The sequence below is a fragment of the Fistularia commersonii genome, chromosome 28, assembly GCF_037954325.1.
Source record: "Fistularia commersonii isolate RoL2024-O1a breed Wild chromosome 28, RoL_Fcom_v1.0, whole genome shotgun sequence".
NCBI lineage: Eukaryota > Metazoa > Chordata > Actinopteri > Syngnathiformes > Fistulariidae > Fistularia > Fistularia commersonii.
This window is the reverse complement of record NC_141311.1, coordinates 5,334,097-5,352,409: the sequence shown is the minus strand read 5'-3', so window position 1 is coordinate 5,352,409 and position 18,313 is coordinate 5,334,097. Positions and strand designations below refer to the sequence as shown.

At 40.8% G+C, this 18,313-nt stretch overlaps 2 protein-coding genes across 5 annotated transcripts in view; one reads left to right on the top strand and one right to left on the bottom strand.

Moving 5' to 3' along the window:
• dock6 (dedicator of cytokinesis 6) overlaps nucleotides 1-11,098 on the bottom strand; it is a 28,348-nt gene extending 17,250 nt beyond the window's left edge. For all 4 annotated transcript variants that reach the window (XM_086176436.1, XM_086176433.1, XM_086176435.1 and 1 more), the window contains exons 1-14: nucleotides 10,888-11,098; nucleotides 9,042-9,129; nucleotides 7,979-8,157; nucleotides 7,658-7,726; nucleotides 7,403-7,529; nucleotides 6,228-6,440; nucleotides 5,431-5,516; nucleotides 5,279-5,345; nucleotides 4,875-5,024; nucleotides 4,651-4,731; nucleotides 3,271-3,427; nucleotides 3,036-3,166; nucleotides 2,647-2,740; nucleotides 2,357-2,519 (exon numbers count right to left, since the gene is read on the bottom strand). In XM_086176436.1, coding sequence (XP_086032562.1) covers nucleotides 2,357-2,519; nucleotides 2,647-2,740; nucleotides 3,036-3,166; nucleotides 3,271-3,427; nucleotides 4,651-4,731; nucleotides 4,875-5,024; nucleotides 5,279-5,345; nucleotides 5,431-5,516; nucleotides 6,228-6,440; nucleotides 7,403-7,529; nucleotides 7,658-7,726; nucleotides 7,979-8,157; nucleotides 9,042-9,129; nucleotides 10,888-10,937 — 1,655 coding nt within the window. In that variant the 5' untranslated portion in view covers nucleotides 10,938-11,098. The remainder of the gene's footprint in view (nucleotides 1-2,356; nucleotides 2,520-2,646; nucleotides 2,741-3,035; nucleotides 3,167-3,270; nucleotides 3,428-4,650; nucleotides 4,732-4,874; nucleotides 5,025-5,278; nucleotides 5,346-5,430; nucleotides 5,517-6,227; nucleotides 6,441-7,402; nucleotides 7,530-7,657; nucleotides 7,727-7,978; nucleotides 8,158-9,041; nucleotides 9,130-10,887) is intronic.
• Nucleotides 101-1,482, top strand: angptl8 (angiopoietin like 8). The gene is given in 4 exon segments (XM_086176409.1): nucleotides 101-403; nucleotides 802-959; nucleotides 1,118-1,223; nucleotides 1,351-1,482. Coding segments are annotated over 4 exon segments (639 nt in total). The 3' UTR covers nucleotides 1,423-1,482.
• Nucleotides 11,099-18,313: the final 7,215 nt, after the last annotated feature.

Genomic DNA, 18,313 nt, shown 5'->3' with positions numbered 1-18,313 from the left:
TGAGCTGACTGAACTTCTGCTGAAGGAACTGCAGACTTTTGGTCTACTAGAAGAAAGGGAAGCTAAGATAGAGAGTTTATGTGGCATTGTCATTATCACCATGCTCTGGTATCTATGCCTGATTTGTACAGTTGGGTGTTTTAGAGAAGTCCGAGCAGGTCCTGTCAGGGGCATAAATAAAGAACGCAAAGTTGCTCCACAGGAATAAGTCAGCATGCTTGCATTTGGTATCCTTCAAGTCAGTGCATCTCTGAACTATGTTTATGAAAGCACTAAGGAAAAGCTAGCTAAAATCAGCCAGGCTTTGGTCAATCATGAGGGCATGCTCAGACAGCTGGGGAAACAGACTGAGGAGGGTGTGGAGGTGGAGAAACAGATGAGAGAAGTGATACAGATGTTAAAGGTAAGAAAACTTTCAAGAAAAATGTCAACAGTTCATTTCACATCAGTTTTAAATGGTTGCTTTCAAAGAGAGATCCTCGTAGAGAACTAGAATTAAAGTGGTGATGTAGATGGAAGAGATAGAGGCATGTAAAGAAAATATAAACTGCCGGTATGTGAAATACTATCAAGGAGAAAAACAGTTTTAACAGTCATCAAAAAAAAGTAAAGGATTTCTGAAAAAATAAAAAATAGATAGATAAAAACACAAAATATTTCCTTCGCCTGCATACATTTACGATAAGAGGACACTGATGTCATTAAAAAGCTGCATGTCGCATTGTAGGAGGGGAAACTGCCAGCTGCCCTGTGATCGTTGGTAAAAGATGAAGATAATATGGGCAGATGCTCTTTTGTCAGGCCCAGATGGCCAAGCAAGAGGCTCAGGCAAAGATGACTAAAGACCGGTTGGCCCACATAGAGCGGGAAGAGGCGGAGCTTCAAACAAAAGTGAAGGAATTGTAAACTTATCTCCTCAACATATTTCCATCCAGCATCAAAGAGCTGCAGATAACACGGTGCTGAAATCTTTACAGCAATGTAAAAAGCAAATACTTTTAGATTTGGCGTCATTGATTATGACTGTCACAGCAGCCAGCTGAATGTAGTCTACAAAAGCACTAACATATTTGTTAAGACTGAGACCCACTTTCCCCTTTTTATGTGCTTAGGAGAGAGCAGCATTGAATGGCCGGATCCTGAACAGTTTACGTCATTTGACATGGTTCCAAAAACAGAATATTGAGACTTATGACGAACAGCTCTCCAAACTGCAGATGATGGTAGGTCATTGGTCAAATTATGAGGATGGCTTTTTGTCTGTCCATTTTGTTCAACTTTTTAACTATTATTATTTATATTATATTTTTATATTTTATTTTGAATTATTATTATTGTGTTTTCTTCCAGACAGAATCTACGAGAGAACTGCTATTCCCAGTGTGTACACCTCTGAGGCGAAGAGGTCCAACTGTTTCATAACCAGTTCACCGCACTCACTTCCATTTATATATTCCTTCAAATATGTAATCAACAGAATACACTAAATTTAAAAAAAAAAAAAAAAAAAACACTGAAGAACTAGCAACATGAAAAAGGAATTCACAAAATGCAATGTGCATCAAGCAATTTATGATGAAATAAAGGCAAATTCATATTAAAAAAGATTTTAGTGGAATGATTTTGAATCTTAATTGTTTTTTCGTTCAGAAATTCTACCTCTACTACATAAATTAAAAAAAAAATCTTATAAGTTATGAGTATTTCAACAAAACTACTCACATAAAATTTATACTTCATTTCATTTATACTACTGAGGTTCTACACTTTTCAAACACAAAAAACAAGACAAAGTAGCTTGCCTGCAACTGCAGGGTTTGAACATTGTGGATGAAATTGAAAGCTTCAAGTAAATAAACAAACCAGAATTGTTGCAGTGACTATCTGCCAGAAGTTTTGGAAAGTACTATGTGCCAAGCAGGTACGTTTTGAGGAATAAATCCTTCAACGTGGAACTTCATTTTAACATTGGTTTCTGTGGTTGGAACTAGTTCCTCAAAGGGTGCCTACTGGCAGGAGGATTTTCTTGTCCAAATGGGTCTATAGCCTTCAGAAAGTATCAGAGATTTTCTTTTAAGCTTTGTTGCTAAAGTCTCATTTCATTTGTCTGTGTGTTCTAAATAACTCCTATGGACCAGACTTAATTAATATGTAGACATAAAAGATTTAATTTATTGGTCAAACATTAAAAAAGCAGCATTCATCTGCAAATAGGTATGTAGAGTAAAAATGAATTGAAACTGTACAAACTGTTTCTGAAATATTGTGAGTTCCACATGAAGTCCATGGAAGAATATATATGGGTTCTGTGTTTCAGCACAAAGCATGTATATGTTTTTGATGGCTGTACACTCACCGGTAAGTGGTGTGAGGTGTATATACATAGCGAGCAGGGAACTCCAGCACCTCTTTGGTTGGGCGGACACGGGGGTCTGGGTAAGGCTTCACATGAAGCAGCTCCGGAGACAAACAGTAATGAGGTACATCCGGGGCAGGAGAGATATCAATCTTCAGCTGGGCTGAAGGACAAAGTAAGGTTTCAGGATAAAGAAATGTTTCGTTCGATTTGAAATACCTGAATTTGGATCACAAATAAAACATGGGGGCTGAAAACATTAAAAAAATGGAGGATGCTAAAAAGTTCACCTGTGACAGGCCTGAGCCTGCGCAGCACAGAGGACGGTCTTCGCATGTCAGCCAGAAACTTGTAGAGATCTTCATCACTTAGCCTGTCCCCCTCCTCCAGTAAACAAAAATAAAGCAGAATTCTAAATTGGGCATCCTAAATTTCAAAATTTATTTTAACCAGCAGTAAAACTCCAGACCAGTGACAAAATGTTATTTTAAGAAAATAAATATGCTTGTCATCATAGTAATAGTTCATATAAAAAATCACATTGACTTCTTTCTTGAAAAAAAACTTTAAATCTGCCCTTTTTTCCATGTCAAACTATATCTTGGTCAAACTGCATAACACTGAAATGAACTACTTCATGCAAAATACACTAAATTAATACTACTGGACAGAGTCAAACCTGTTTAAAGAAGTTTGTGACGGTTAGTGTTGCAGGTCGGAAAGTGGCAAAGTTACAAATGTCATCCCCGACGCTCATGCGCTCAAATGTCTTTTTCCTTCTCTCATTCCATGTTCCATGGCCCTTTTTCTCTGAAAGGAAGATAATCAATGTGATATAAGCCAAGCATGCACTATGCACTACATGTCAAATATAAGAAGTGTTAGTGTTTGTGCATTTGGTTAGTCAGCAGTACCAGAGTCCGAGTCAGAGTCTGACCGATCCAGCCCTCCCACACTGCTAACAATGTTAAGAAGGTGAATAGCCGTCCAGGCAAAGGGCATTCGGAAACAGCCAAGACGACTGCAGGACTGCTCGGCCTGCTGACGCAGTTTCTCCAGCTTCTCTTTGTGCTGCATGAAGAAGAAAGGAAATATTACATCAAAAATATACATTCACTTGGCCAGTCAAGCTTCATGACACGTTTCACATTGTGCTGTACAGCACATTTTTCATGTGAACAATAAAGAATCTTGAAACGATAAATACAATCTCTGAAAAGGTCACTCCGATACCAAGGTCCTTGTACTATTTCCAGAGGAATTCATCAAAAACACCTTTATGACTAGGTATCTATGAGTATACCAAATTAAAACATCAGTAGTATGGCTTCAAACTTGAGACAGACCGTTTCATCGGAAGGCTTACCAAATGAAGCAGCCCTCTATCTCATTACTCCGAGAAATAGATGAATGGAGCACGATGCTAACCGATGACATGACTTATCATGTTACAGGTGAGTTTTATTTGTTGAAGTAAATTAATAACTTTACAAATCTGATGCTGACACTGTAATACCCATGTAGTACAAAAACACATGTAATGTATGATGATACATCCTGTAAAAAAAACGAGCAACAAAAATTTTACCCACATAAAGCGGGTTTTTCTTTCACTGATTCTTAGCATAAGTGATAGTTACAAACTGTTTACACTGTTGTCCCCACAGGGGCCTGCGACTAAATAAATACTATTAAGCAGGCAGAAGTACAATGAAAACGCTTAGCCATTATTTCTAAAATTGACTTATTCTTGTCCACCCAACACACTATCAACAATGACTCTCATATTGGAATGCAGATTTTCTGCTAAAACCTTGTAAAGTTGGACATATACTGTGCATAATGATTTGATTTCCTTTGACCCATCATTGCTTTCTTGAGATTTAAAAACACCACAGTATGATGAGGCTCATCCTATCACACATGTTCACTACAGCAAGAAGAAATATCTGCATTCTTGCAAAATAAATCTGATGGCCACAACACAAAACTTCAACAGTAGTTAGTGGAGGGGGGGGCTTCATAGATTCCTGGTCTCCCCTAAATCTATCAACTTCTATAAAGCAAACAACTTCACTTTAGTCACTTAAAAGGTTTGAGGGAAAAAAAGCTGTTGCTTCAGCATAGAATGTTCAACAGATATATCTGACATGAGTTTAGTATCCTCTCCTTCCGTGCACTCATCCGACCCATGACTTGGCAGATTCACAATGCTACAGGCAATGTAGCTCTTGCAAAACCCCATTTGCTTGCTGTCTGTCAGGCATGGACAGGCTAATTATTCTCTAAATTACCTTTGTTGAGTCTGATTCCTTCAAAACCATGTAGGGTTCACAGCATTCTCCAATGTCACCTTGTTGAAGGACTTTCTCAAGCTGCATAAAGTAGCACACCACAGTTGACACGCCCATGCACATTTTTCACAACTGATTGTTTGGTCTCATTTCCATGAAGTTCTGAAATTACATTTAACAACAAATATATTGCTGTTGTGTGTGAGACGGGGATATTTCTGTACCTTGATGACTAAGAAGATATCAGCAGAAGGGTATGTGATGGAGAAAATGGCGGAACGGGCCAGTGTGGAAATGGCCACATGAGGTGTGTGGGGTTTAAGCAGCCCCTTCATCTGATCTGAGTTCATGTCAAAGTAGAAGTTCTCAGAGATCTGTTGGCAATAAGATTGAGATCAATGAGAAACAATGGAGGAGGAAGGAAAGGAAAGACGATAATGAAAATGCACGCAAGGGATTTTAATACAGTTGCCTCTGTGATCGAAACCACAAAATCACTTAGATGCTTTGGAAAACTGGGAATTCAATAAGTAGAGCATGACCTCACCATTATGTAGGGTTTTATAAAAAAACGAAAATAGCAGTAATCAAATCAATAATAAATGATTGACTGCATCAAGAAAAATACCTTTTTCTTTTCCTTTACATCATAAAGGGCCAGTGTTCCGAATATAGGCTCAATTTCTATTTCAAACCTGAAATATAAATTGTAGGGTTGTAATATATGACATAGATTGTGAATGCATAAATTTCAGTTGCGGTGCTTCAAACATTACTCACTTCAGAGACAGACACTTGACCATGATCCTCTGGCCACAGTGTTCTTTGGGCACATCAGGGACAGAACATCTCTCTACTGCTTCATCCTAACACACAGAGAGCACACACCCAGTATATTTACTCAGATGTCATGGTAACCAAGCACTATACGGAGTAGTCAAATGTACACAGATGAAGAAAGAATAGAGGCTGGTTTGAAGAGTTTTACTCTGAACTGGAAAAAAACAAAAAACAAAACAAAACAAAAAAAAAGAAAAAAAAGAAATCTCATCTACATTGCTTGAATGGTTCTAAGACTGTTCTTGTGTCTGCACCTTTAAATCATGATTTCTGACATAATCTGCAATCAAATCATTAGTCCACTTCTGCAAACTAAATCATCTTACTTTCATTGATGCCATCTAGATTTTAAAAAAGTTTATTCTTCACTCTTGGGTCCTGCTGATTATTGCTGTAAACGCAAATATCTATTAAACTCGCCCAGGACCAACATGAGTCTTACATCCTCTGGGCAGTTGTTACCTAAAACTAGTGCAGGTTATATACATATAATATATATATATATATATATATATATATATACACACACACACACACACACACACACACACACATACATATATATATATATATATATACACACACACACATATAATATATATATATATAATATACATATACACACATATAATATATATATATATGTATATATACACACACGCGCGCACACACACACACGCAACAGAACAAGGTGTACTGTGATGGTGGGAGACACGAGCCAATGTTTTAAAACTAACCTCATCTGGTGGAGGGTAGAGGCCTAGAAGATCACTGTGGCGCCCCTGCTGACGGGCCACAGTGTTGCGATGATCCATGTCCTCTGGAGCTGTGCGCTCCAGTACAGATGGCAGGAGAGCATCTGGGGAGGAGTTCTTCAGGTCAAAGATACTTGAGGCCCAGCTGCCCCGTGGCGTCTCATCAAGGGAGACTGACCGCCGCTTTGCCTCATCCTATACCACAGAGAGATGAGATCATGTTATTTTTTCTCCTTCTAGGCAAAGGCATCGCCTAACAGGGCCTCCTGCAGATAAGGAGGACAATATCCTCAGGATCACATTTCTTGATTATTAACTTTATCAAATTTATACACAGAATGTAATGGATGATGTTCAATATTAATCCAATATCCATTGCATCCTCTCTAGTTTATAAGTCACTCACCAAAAAACTTGTACTGCCTTCACATTTTAATGAGATATAAGCAAAATTTACTGGCTTGTCTCCCCGACACTTAGTCTCCCACACACACACCCTTGATATGGAGCAGTGTTGAGTTTCTTTTTTGTTTTTTTTTGTTTCTACTTTGCCAAACCACACAGGTTAAAAGGGTATGCAGTTAAGGGGGATATTTTGGAAGAGATATTCAACACAGCTTGTTAAACTGGGTTCAATTTCTCACAGATTTTGCCTTTGATTGTAATTTTTATTTGTCATTTTATATTCCTGAAGGGCACTGCACACAAAACTGAAACATGACAACATGATCTTACGTATTTAAACCCAAAAATGACAAAACAATTCAATAACCAAGATATAGCACAAAAAATAAGAGTAAGCATTACCAAAAATGTCTTAAAAGACATGACTTCATGTCAGTTTAAGTGCGTTAAGGTTCGTGGTTGGTGTGGCACTAACTCTTTCAAAGTCAGATTTACAAATACTGTATAAGAATTCAACAGAGTAGCATAAGTTCACCATTCACCAACTGGCTGCTTGCTCATTGTCTACTGGTTATATTTTATATCCCTTATCAGCACTCTTTATACCAACATCAGTAAGGTAGATACAGTATTTTGCCAAAGTAAAACGTTTGATTTAATTTTGGTTGTGGACTGTAGGGCAGTGAATGCGTGGTTTTTCCTCTTCTTGTAAATTAAATCCATTCATTCTCCAAAGGTTCTTCATCAGCTACCTGGTCATCCTGGCGTTCAGCAGCGGCAGCCTCATCCAGCTCAAAGATCTGTTTGACTAGCCCTCGCTGCCTTTCCCTTTGTCGCTCGGAGTTGTGAGGGGTGTATGTGGTGCTGTAGTGCTGATATCTACGGGAGAACAAGTTGTCCCAGTAATGATGTAATTGTCAATCACATGACCACTGAGCAGGGAAAAGTGGCACATATTATTGAAATATAGATGAAAAAGATACTGTAATTCAACCGCCACCACTTACTTTCTTTGAATGACAAGCCAGTCATCTGTGTAGACTGCCAAGGCATCTCTCACTCTGGGATCCAGTGCACTACGTAGAAAAAGCACATTAATAATTGAGCCAAGCAGGCTTTTTAATATTTATGTTCACTCAGTGTTACAGAAGGAAAGGCTTTGTTCCTGTTTCTGTCGTGAAATTTGTCCTCCATTACAATAAAATTAATCCTCTGTGCATGTGATAATGCAAGGGCTGCCGAGTGAGTGTACGTGTGTTTGTGTGTCTGTGTGTGTGTGTGTGTGATACAGTATGTGGGATGTGAAGGCCATTAGCAGCTGGACCTACTCTTCCTCCTCAGGCAGGGGGGGCTCCAGTGTACTGCACTCTTTTTCCTGCTGGCGGAGCTCCAGGTCATCTTGGGGAAACTCCATTAATTGTCTGAGGGGGCCCTGCTCCACCCCCGGAGCATGACTGCTCACATACTCCTCAAAGTCCACTGGCTCAACTACCTCTGACAGGGGCAACTGTCAATCAACGTCAGAATTTTGAAACCATTAGAATGTCACAACCATAACAGCTTAATCTTATGGGATAACGAGCTGCAAAAAAGGGCAGAGACGAGGAAAGGGTTGCATATCTGATATTGATGCATTGATTAAAAACAGAATGGTGATTATTTAAGGCTAAAACATGTGCTTATTTTACAAAATGAAAATGAGTTTATCACACTAAAATTTCTCAAACACTGTCAGACAATTATGGGGAAATAAAATATGGTCAGAGCACCAGAAGATACAAAGGAATCTGACACATCCTCAGTTTTGCAAATATTACACTTTCACTTTGTGTTTCTCACTTTTTTAAACAGGCTTCCTAATGACTGTTTTACAGACCACTGTGAGAATGTTGCACTCACATCCACAATGCATTTATCTCTGCAAATAAAGAATTAAACTACAGCACACGTAAGGATACTGTCTCTATGTCTCTTCAGGATCTCATTCAGAATTCAGACTACAGTAAATTACAACTACAGTCCAAAAGGAGACTACAGTCCAAAAACTATATCTGGTTTCAGGTGGATTCTGAATTTCAAAATTAGCGATTTAAAACTAATTTTATCCTCTAGATGTGATATTTCCCAAAGCACAGAAGCTTATAATTTCAAGATTCTTTTTGGTTGGGGGTCCATGCTGTCAGATAACATACATGACGAAGTGCAGGTATGACATGTTATGAGACTACTTCACACAGGCAAGAAACTCATTTAAGGTGCAATTATATCCGGTCCTCGCCACTTAACGTAGACGTAATTCGTGGGGTTCCACCCATAAACTCCTGACCTCACTAATTAGCATTTGAAACATGCCGCCTCCAAAGTCAAGTACATCAAAACAGCATGACTCACAGGTTGATGTACACCTCCACGTTTCTTGCACAGCTGAGGAGAGCCATACTCTCTGGAGACTTGTTTTCTAACCTCTGAGGCAACCGTCCTTAAATGAAAGAAAAACAGAGGATTATTCATTTATGGATGTGACAACTATGTGAAGAAGTAGTTCAAAAACAAAATCAAGTTGGGGAGGTGATATAAAGCACTTTCATTTCACACAACACAAGAATCTAGATATATTCAGTGAAAAAGAGGCTCATAAGCTTCACAAAGCTTATGAGCCTAATAATTAAGCAAAATTTTTCCACCCAGAATGATACTTTGTTGGATTCTGTCTTGAATTTGATGCCTAACCTTCAGAGGCCTCTTCCTCTCCTATCAATTTCCATTGTAATTCTGAAACCTAGCAGCTGTTCTGAACAGGGACTGGAGCAGAGCTCAAAAAGACATGGCAAGCTGGGTCTGGGGAGTGGGCACAGAGCCAGAGCTCTGTCGCTGGCCTTTACAGACTAAAGGCCAATGAAAAGCTTAGGGAGACAAAGCACAAAAAATGCAATCCCCTCACACTGACAGCAAACAGTTGCTCCTCTAAACCGACGAACTGCCCGTGTTTCACACATACACAGCTGCAAAGGCTTCAAAATTTCCCAATCCCCGGAGTCTCGCCGCAGAGCAATGATTCTAGCTTTATTTCTATTAATACTGATAGACTGCTGGGTCGGGGACTTGAAACCTCTACAGGAGGAAGCTCTGTAGTTTTTCTGTATCCTGGTGCAATAAGGAGCCTCTCTCGGGTTGGACCTTTCTTACAAGGTTGTGGAAACATTTTCTGCAGCTCCAAATGTCTTCATTTAAAGGAGGAAAGAGGAAATCTATTGAATCCAAGGGCAACAACCAGAACACCCTTCCCACCCTTTCCTGCATCCGGCACAACACAATGGTCCAAGTCCCACTAAAGAGAGGACAAACAGTACTTGGGGACTGAAATGGGACATATTTTATTAGAGTGAATAGTTCTATTGGCTGTTGTATAGATGACCACTTTTATTGCCACATCCATTTGTTTTATTGCCATTTCTTTGTGTCAGAGTCTTGGAAGAGCATTCCTGAATTTCTGGACCAAAAAGAGGGAAGATAAGGTGATGCTTTACAACAGGTAAAGCCCTGAGTCACAATTAAGGATTGGAAAACAAGGCGCTACTTGGCTGAAAAGTACGAACACACACACACACACACACACACACACACACACACACACACACACACACACACACACACACACAAAGTTGTCAAAAGCATTTGCCAGATAACAGGTACATCATGCAGCCATGACTTCCCTTGGAATCTGTTCAGTTTACACAGTATAACTAGAAGTACTTGATTTCTTGTCCACACAGCACTTCGTGCACAAGGAAGTTTACCACAAGTTGAAACAGGCAGCTGTAACAACCGCTCAATACGGTCACACGCCTCCCGCGATCAAAACAACTTGTTATACAGTCGATATCTTCATTTATACTATGACTCGACATTGAACAGTATCCGACCCACATCAGTGTGGGAGATTAGCTTGATCTTCAAGCGGCGCTGACGCCGTTGACGACAGAACGTTGCTACGACACACATTGTAACAGAATATAATACAAAATAATGTCAAACAGGGGGGGCGACCAAACACATTCAGACATCACTATGTTTATTCGAAAACAATAGTCTATTAGCTGTAACGCTGCTCGGTTTATGATCGGCGACACCTTAACAAATCCTAGCATACAGGCTATATCTGCTATATCTGCCCCGCAGGTCACTCTCTCACACACAGAGCGGTAACGTTAAACAATAACTTCTGTTAGCGGCTCACCGGTTGATTTTGTGAGCAAACGCCCTCCTCTCACTCGCCGTTGATGTCATGTCTCCCCCATGTAACAGAAACTCTTCGCGGTCGGACAGTAACTGTTATCTCGTGTTTTCACTTGGACCCGTCTTGAAGTGTGGATGGGGAGACCGCTTCCTTCTCCACGCCGGGACCAGACAGGGATCCCTTGTTCCTCCTAGCGGCTGGGAGCCGCGCCACCGGAGGCAAGATGGTGTCAAGCTACCTGTGCATTTTCCCACATCCGGTCAAACGTCGAAATAAAGGCGTCTAAAACCCCCTTAACACGTAATTATTAACTATTTCAAGTCGAAGAAGTTGCTGCTGCAATTCAAAGTATGGTTACTGTTGCTTCCCAAAGTCACATTAAATTATCCAGACATAGGAAAAAGATGTATTTCCGGTTTATCGTTGTCAGGCAGATTGCGTGTTTCAACTTACTTAGCCACCATCTGTCCGCGTACAAAGCTCACCTGACCGGTTTGGGGCGGCCGGGTGGTGGGGCAAAACTCAAGGTTTCACCACTTTGTTTATCTATCTATCTATCTATCTATCTATCTATCTATCTATCTATCTATCTATCTATCTATCTATCTATCTATCTATCTATCTATCTATCTACAATGCATTTTCTTCAATTTAGGATGACATTACTACCAATTGCAAAGCTTTGGCAATGAAGTCACAATGTGACGTGTTGACAATGAGGCCCGAGTTCAAAGATTCCTGTACGATGACATTAAATGCAGCACTGGGGGTGAAAGGGAGATGTATGATAGCTTCCAATTGATGGCAAGTTTCCCCCGGCTAATAGCCACTCAATAGCGCTATCTAGAGGTGGTGGTGACAGTGCAGCGTTGTCGACACAGCGTGTTGTGCAGAAAGCACGCCAGCAGGTGGAGCTGTAGACCGCCATGGGGAGAGAAAGAGACGCTCTCCTCACCAGTGAACGTTTCAAAATCAGTCTTCAAATTTGACCTCTACAAGGATATGTGCTTTTGCTGCAGCCTTATTCAGTGGACTGTATTTTGACAATATCTGAGAACCACTTCACGAAGCAATGACAGCTCTCGGACAAGAGGCCTTTATATTTTACAGGGTCGAATCATTTAAAAAGAATTGAAATATTCCATTAATATGAATTTCACATGACTAGTAACTGTCATTTTTTAGCCTTTCCATCAACGACAGTTTATTATGATTGCAGGCCACTCATCCTTGCCTGAAATCACCTCACACCCCTATGCTGGATATGAAGAATAATGTAGCCATGCTACTGCAGCCACCCCTTTCCTCTCACAATTTCTACCCCACAGTCATCCTATTCAGCACCCTGGAGAGCTGCTGCAGGTTCTGGATGTGTCCTCTGTGAGATGGCTGAATAAAACAGGACAGTTGTATTTAACTGGAAGAAAGGTAAAATTGTCATTGTGTGATAGAGGCCTGACCGTAGGCGAGCAAAGACAGACGTCTTGGAGATGTATGTTTATGCAATGAGAAGCATCAGCGCTCGCAGCAGGCATAAGAATGGCCCATAGACACTCCTAATGAAAATAAAAAAAGCGCATGTTTTCCAGCCCACCTTCACAGTCGCGATCCGCCACAGTTCTTCAAATGCATCTGCTGCGCTAAGGTTGAGCAACTTCTTATCTATTGCTCAATGGTTTTTCCATAATTTATTTTATGATTAATATTAGATTTTACCTCACAACGCAGTGAAATCTGCTTACACCAGATGCATCCCACCAAAATGACAAACCAATTTGTAAATCTGATCTAAATCAGTACACTTCAAATGCAGTGAGGAGATACTGTGTTTGTGTGACATTGCAGCGTCCTTGCGTAGCAGGAAACCCCACCTACTTTAAGAGGGCTGAACACATGCCTGCTTTATCCTTCTGTCCACACCTTCCCTTCCTGCTTCCTTGCCTTTCTGTTCGTGGAAGGCTTTCAATTCCTCGATCTGCACTATTGTTTGAATGCCCAGCCCCCACGGCAGCTATAGCCCCCGTCGCAACCACCACCACTGCTGTGTTACCAAAGAACAAAAGAGAGAGTGTCAGACACCACCCACTAGATCTCTTTCACACCAGAGCCCCCACCTCAGTTCCAGATGGGGTTGCCTTTTTTCAGGGTTTCTCTCAACCCCAAGAGTCCTCCAAAATGGAGGCCCTCCTCCCCCTGGAGCCCACTACTCAGCTGCTCGACATCCACCTGCTCCGCCGCCACGCGCCCTTGGCCAGGGCAAGTCCCCTCTATATCCCACTCCACCAGGGAGTCCTATTAAAATCATTAACCACTTTTTTCCCGGTTGTCTGCTTGCAGGATATAAGGATAGGTCTGCCGGCAGTAAAAACTTAAACATTTACAACTATAATGCAAGAAAATAAATACGATTAAACTTTTTTGTAAAAAAAAAAAAAAAAAAAAAAAAAAGAATTGCATGAGTTAAACTATGATGCGAAGAAAGGCAAAATGTTTGAGGATGACATAAAATTGAGGCATAACAGCTGAACGCGATACGGTTAACACATAGACAATTCTGGATTTTGCTTGTCCAGCTTCTCTTGAAAGGGTGGAGGAATTACACCATGCTGATTGTTGTAATCAATAATGCTAATTGTAATCTCCATCCCTTGGTGGTGTCCGGTGCAAGGGGCATGCAGATGCTCATTTATTTGTGCGCTTCAACATGTAGCTTCTTCAGGAGAATTTCTGCTTCAACCTCCACCCCTTTCTTGACCTTTCCCCTCCAGGGACAGAGAATGCTGTGTAGCAACAGAACACATCTGCTCCAAGACAGCTGTTAAGTCTAAATGTTTATCCTACTGTCACGGGTGGGTGGTGGGGCTCAGGGTGCTATAGGTAATCATTCCTGAATCAGTCAAACTCCACTGAATTACTCCTGTAAAGTCATACCACTTGGCGCCACCAGCTTTTACACAGCATCCAACTAACAGTGGAAAATAGACATGTATTTCTTCTTCTACTAGAGTGTATTGCTTGCAAAGTATCTATTTCATGTATGTAACACATAAGGCTCAGCAATAAATAAGAGCAGCCACACTTTCTCCTCTGCCTATATTACATGCATGGATGCGTGCTTAGCTGTCACTCACTAACTAAGATTTATGGAAATATGCTCTTCGAGCACTGCTCGCTGCCATGCGCACAGCACTGCCATTAGTGTACTTCACACTCAAATATATGTAGATATATGCATATACACGTTTATGACTTCTTTACAGTAGTCACTTTAGACTTTTGCAGGTTTGTTGCTGCAGGAAATGACTAAACCTTTATCACTATTACTACCTCCCCCATCCCACCACCGTCTTCTGGTCCCTAAGGGTTCAAGCACCAGAATCAATTGAAAGAAAGAAGAGTGCTCTGTGGTCCTCCCCCTACATCTGTCAGGGAGGGAAAGCAGGAGGGGCCGCACTCATGGGCCGTACAGAGGAACAATATCACTCCCATCTGTCACAAACCGTTTCATCTCTGATGAGCTGAAATATAGCTCACGAATACATCTACCTCTATATCATCTATGTGTATTATCTTACTGATGCCCAAGCCTCCATCAATTCCCAGAAGCATACAAAGTAGCTTTTTGTCTCATATTACCTTCCTCCCACCAGCCAGCACTCTCCAACCACCTTGCAAATTACGCTTTTAAACCAAACAGCGTATTAAAAGAAATTATTCCACTTTACACAGCGAACCAGTTAATGAAAATGGAAGACTACTGAGTAAGGACATTTGCATGCAAAAAGTTGCAGAATTCACTTACTAAGCAGTGAACCTGTAAGCTTAATGAAAGAAAATGTGTGTATCGTATTCAAGGGAATAATGAAAAATGGAAGATGCAATCTGATTATAACCACATAGCTCTTTCATATTCAAATGGTGCTGCTGTGTTTGGAGGATGGGTGTGGTCGGTTGATTCTTCTTGCCTCCTGAGCTGTCGCGGCTTTGTGACGTCCGCGATACCATTTGCTCTATCAAATTATCGGACCGGCTTCTGTTCAGTGCGGAGGATAAATTGACACCTTCAACAATACATGTCAAAGTCTACAGCGCGGCACACTGATTTCTGACAAGACAAAATAGCCCGGCGAGCTGTAAGCTCATGTAAGCTGTATGAACAGCATAAAATGGCCTGTTTACTTGGCGGGGGGAAAAAAAACTCCATATCCCCAAGGGCCATCATGCATCTCTCTCAGCAGCAGGTAGAGCTGCAATCTCAGTCATTCATATTTAATTCCGCAAGAGTTTCCGGCCAGACTAATGTGCTATTGATTTCAATTCTCCAATTACTGAAACAAGGGAGGGCTATGAGGGGGAGAGAGCTGGACTACAGGGAGTGAGAGCAAGAGATTGAAAGGGGAAAGGAGGAAAAGCGAAGATGGGGAGAAAGAAAATGGAGTGCCATGACTAAACCATGCTGTTTTTGTTTTTTGTTTGACTGGGAAACGTCATATTTCTTTTAGCCGGCTTGCATCGTGTACCTGATCTACTTTGTCGGATAAATATGGAACATGTTTTTCCATGAAAGCACAATTAGAGTATTTAAAAAAAGGTTGCGATAGTATGTCTTTATTATTTATTGTATTGTAGTCGAGGCATTGACACACTTCATAGAGCTAAAAACAGCACTGCTGAGCAGGATTGGGAATGCTCGCAACTATACTCGTTTTGTGTCTGTCACTTACGTTCAAGAAGTAGAAGAGCAGCTGAAAAATGAGTGAGAGAAAAACAAAGAGAATGTCTTAAGAGCTTTGCGTATTTAAGGTCTCTCCCTGGATACCGGCTCAGACAGGACAAAATTAAAGATTAATAAGCATGGCTTTATATTTTAAAAGGTTTTGAGTAAAACATGCTTGCTGTAAAGGACGTAAGGCCTACTTCAGCCAACCTCAAGGCACTATTCACAGACTTGTTCATAAACATACGCTGGTGGGTCGGATGCAATCATTACTGTGTACGCCTGCGTGTTCCTGTAATCAAATATTAGTGGGAGGGTAACATAAACGTTGCGGGGAAACATTCAATGTATCTTTACACTTAATGCACAGCAAAAACATGGGGAAATTAAACAGACACATGGAAAGCAGAATATATCCATAAATAAAAAGATGACAAGAGTGTCTACTTCAGAGACTTCCTCCCACCAGCCTGTCTACTCTAATAATAGCCCAGAGACAACACATCCAGACAGACAGAGGGAGAGAAAAATATGGAGGAAAAGAGAGGAGAGAGACTGAGAGAAACTCTAAGGTGAACCCATGAGGGAGACCAAACTACAAATAATATATAAAGGGTTGAATTAGGCCACTTGCCATTACCAATAAATGTCTTTTTTTTTGTAAAGAGGCTCATTTAACTTTGGACTCATTCCTGAAATCCTGAAAGCAATGACTGCTTCACTGCTGCTGCCACGAAACCCTGAATTGCCAAGAGCCTAGTGGAGAGACCGCTGATTTAACCAGACCTGAGGCTGAATCATTCTGCCCATCCCCCAGATACAGTGTCATCGTGTCACTCTCTCATTCTGCCTCTTTCTCTGACACACACACACACACACACACACACACACACACACACACAAACACACACACACACACACACACACACATACACACACACAAACACACACACACACAAGCGTGCAAATACAGACACATACTCTAGGCACAAACACACATGCACGTCCGCACGCACAAAGCCACTACCTTACCGCAAGGCAATGGCAACAGGCATTCACTTTGACATAATACAATGAGTATAATAGAGATAAGACACAGAAATGGCTGAGCTCAGGAATTTAGATCGAAAGGGTTGATACACTTTACAAAATAAAGAGTTATAGATCTATCTTCTACATGGACTTATAAAATTGCATACAAAGGGCATACTGATGTCACAGTAATAAAGTGATACAATGGATAGTTACAAATTAGGATGCCATGTACAATTCCTCCAATAGTCATACAATATTTGGCAAATTTTTCTGGCATTTATAATTCACTATCCACAGATAAAATAAGGAAGTTGTTTTTTCTAGACATCAATGGAAAGAGAGAGGATGTATTTAGATATTGCGTCATCCTCTGTGGAAACAGACTGTTTTGTTTCGACTAGCAATTAGGTAAGCCTTACAGATAATGAATAATTCAAGTTGCTACTTTTTCAAAAGTTTGATTTCAGATCTGGTTTCCACCAGACACTTTGAGAGCTCCAACTAAACAGTAATCTCTTGAGTCAGCAACAACCGTGACATCACACATTACCGTGGAAATATTGCTCAGGATGAGGAACCAAAAATGTCTCAAATTTAGTTGGAAATCACTGAAATAATGATTCACAACCCTGCACCATTAATTTCAGAGCTATCTTTACAAACTTGGATAGTCACGGTGGAGAGGATATAATATCAGCGCAAAATATCGTTTCCTTGACGAAATGTTTTTTTTCCTGAATAACTGAACAGTGACCACCGAAATTCAGAAAAATTCAAGCCCAAGTTAAAAGAACATTTAATCCGTGAAGCAATGAACTTTAAAATCAACAGACTAATTTTGTACAATTAGTATTCATCACTCTAGTATGGATAAGCATTCCACAGAAGTCCAAGACAAAAGGACCACAGCAACAAGACGTCTTATCACCACTAGTAAGCACTCAACAATAAGAAAATAATCAGTAGAATAACAAAGAGGCTTTAAAGCAAAACCAATGCTTGATCCTGTGATTCAGTGATGTACAATGGGCGATTCAAATGTCCTCTTACCCACATGGAGGATTCAGCTGCTGTGCTACTATCCGGGGCTCTAATGAGGGGCCACAATTAAGCCCATTTATTCACATTAAGTGTGAACTGTAAGTGGGGCTGCAGTCAGTTGACGGACCTGAGTCTCTTTGTGTGATAAGAGCAGCTTTTATTCACCCAACAAAGACAGAAAAAACACAAGTACCTAATGAGAGAACCTTGTCGTCTCTCCTCAGAAGTTCACCAGCAGAAGCACTCACACGCGCGCAAACACGAGAGCATCTGCAACACATGTACACGCACACGCGTGCACGCACACACACATGTATACGTACACCCTGCGCTTGCTCCTCCAACAAACTGACTCAAAGGCTCCAATGCATCCAGCCTGAGTTGAGTCACTGCTTAACAGAACAGTGGGGGCGGGGTTAAGACGGAGTGACAGTGGGGCTCCTTCTCCATCCTCTTATTAACGCTTAACGAGTGCTTTCCTCATGCAATATTCATCTCCACTAATATCATCCAAGCCCAGAGCTGAGCTTGCTACTTATGTAAGGCGATTATGTAAAATATCAGACAAGGCCCATGTTCAGAATCTGACTGGAAGAGAGCTGTAGGACAATGACAGAGCGGGAGCGTGGTTAT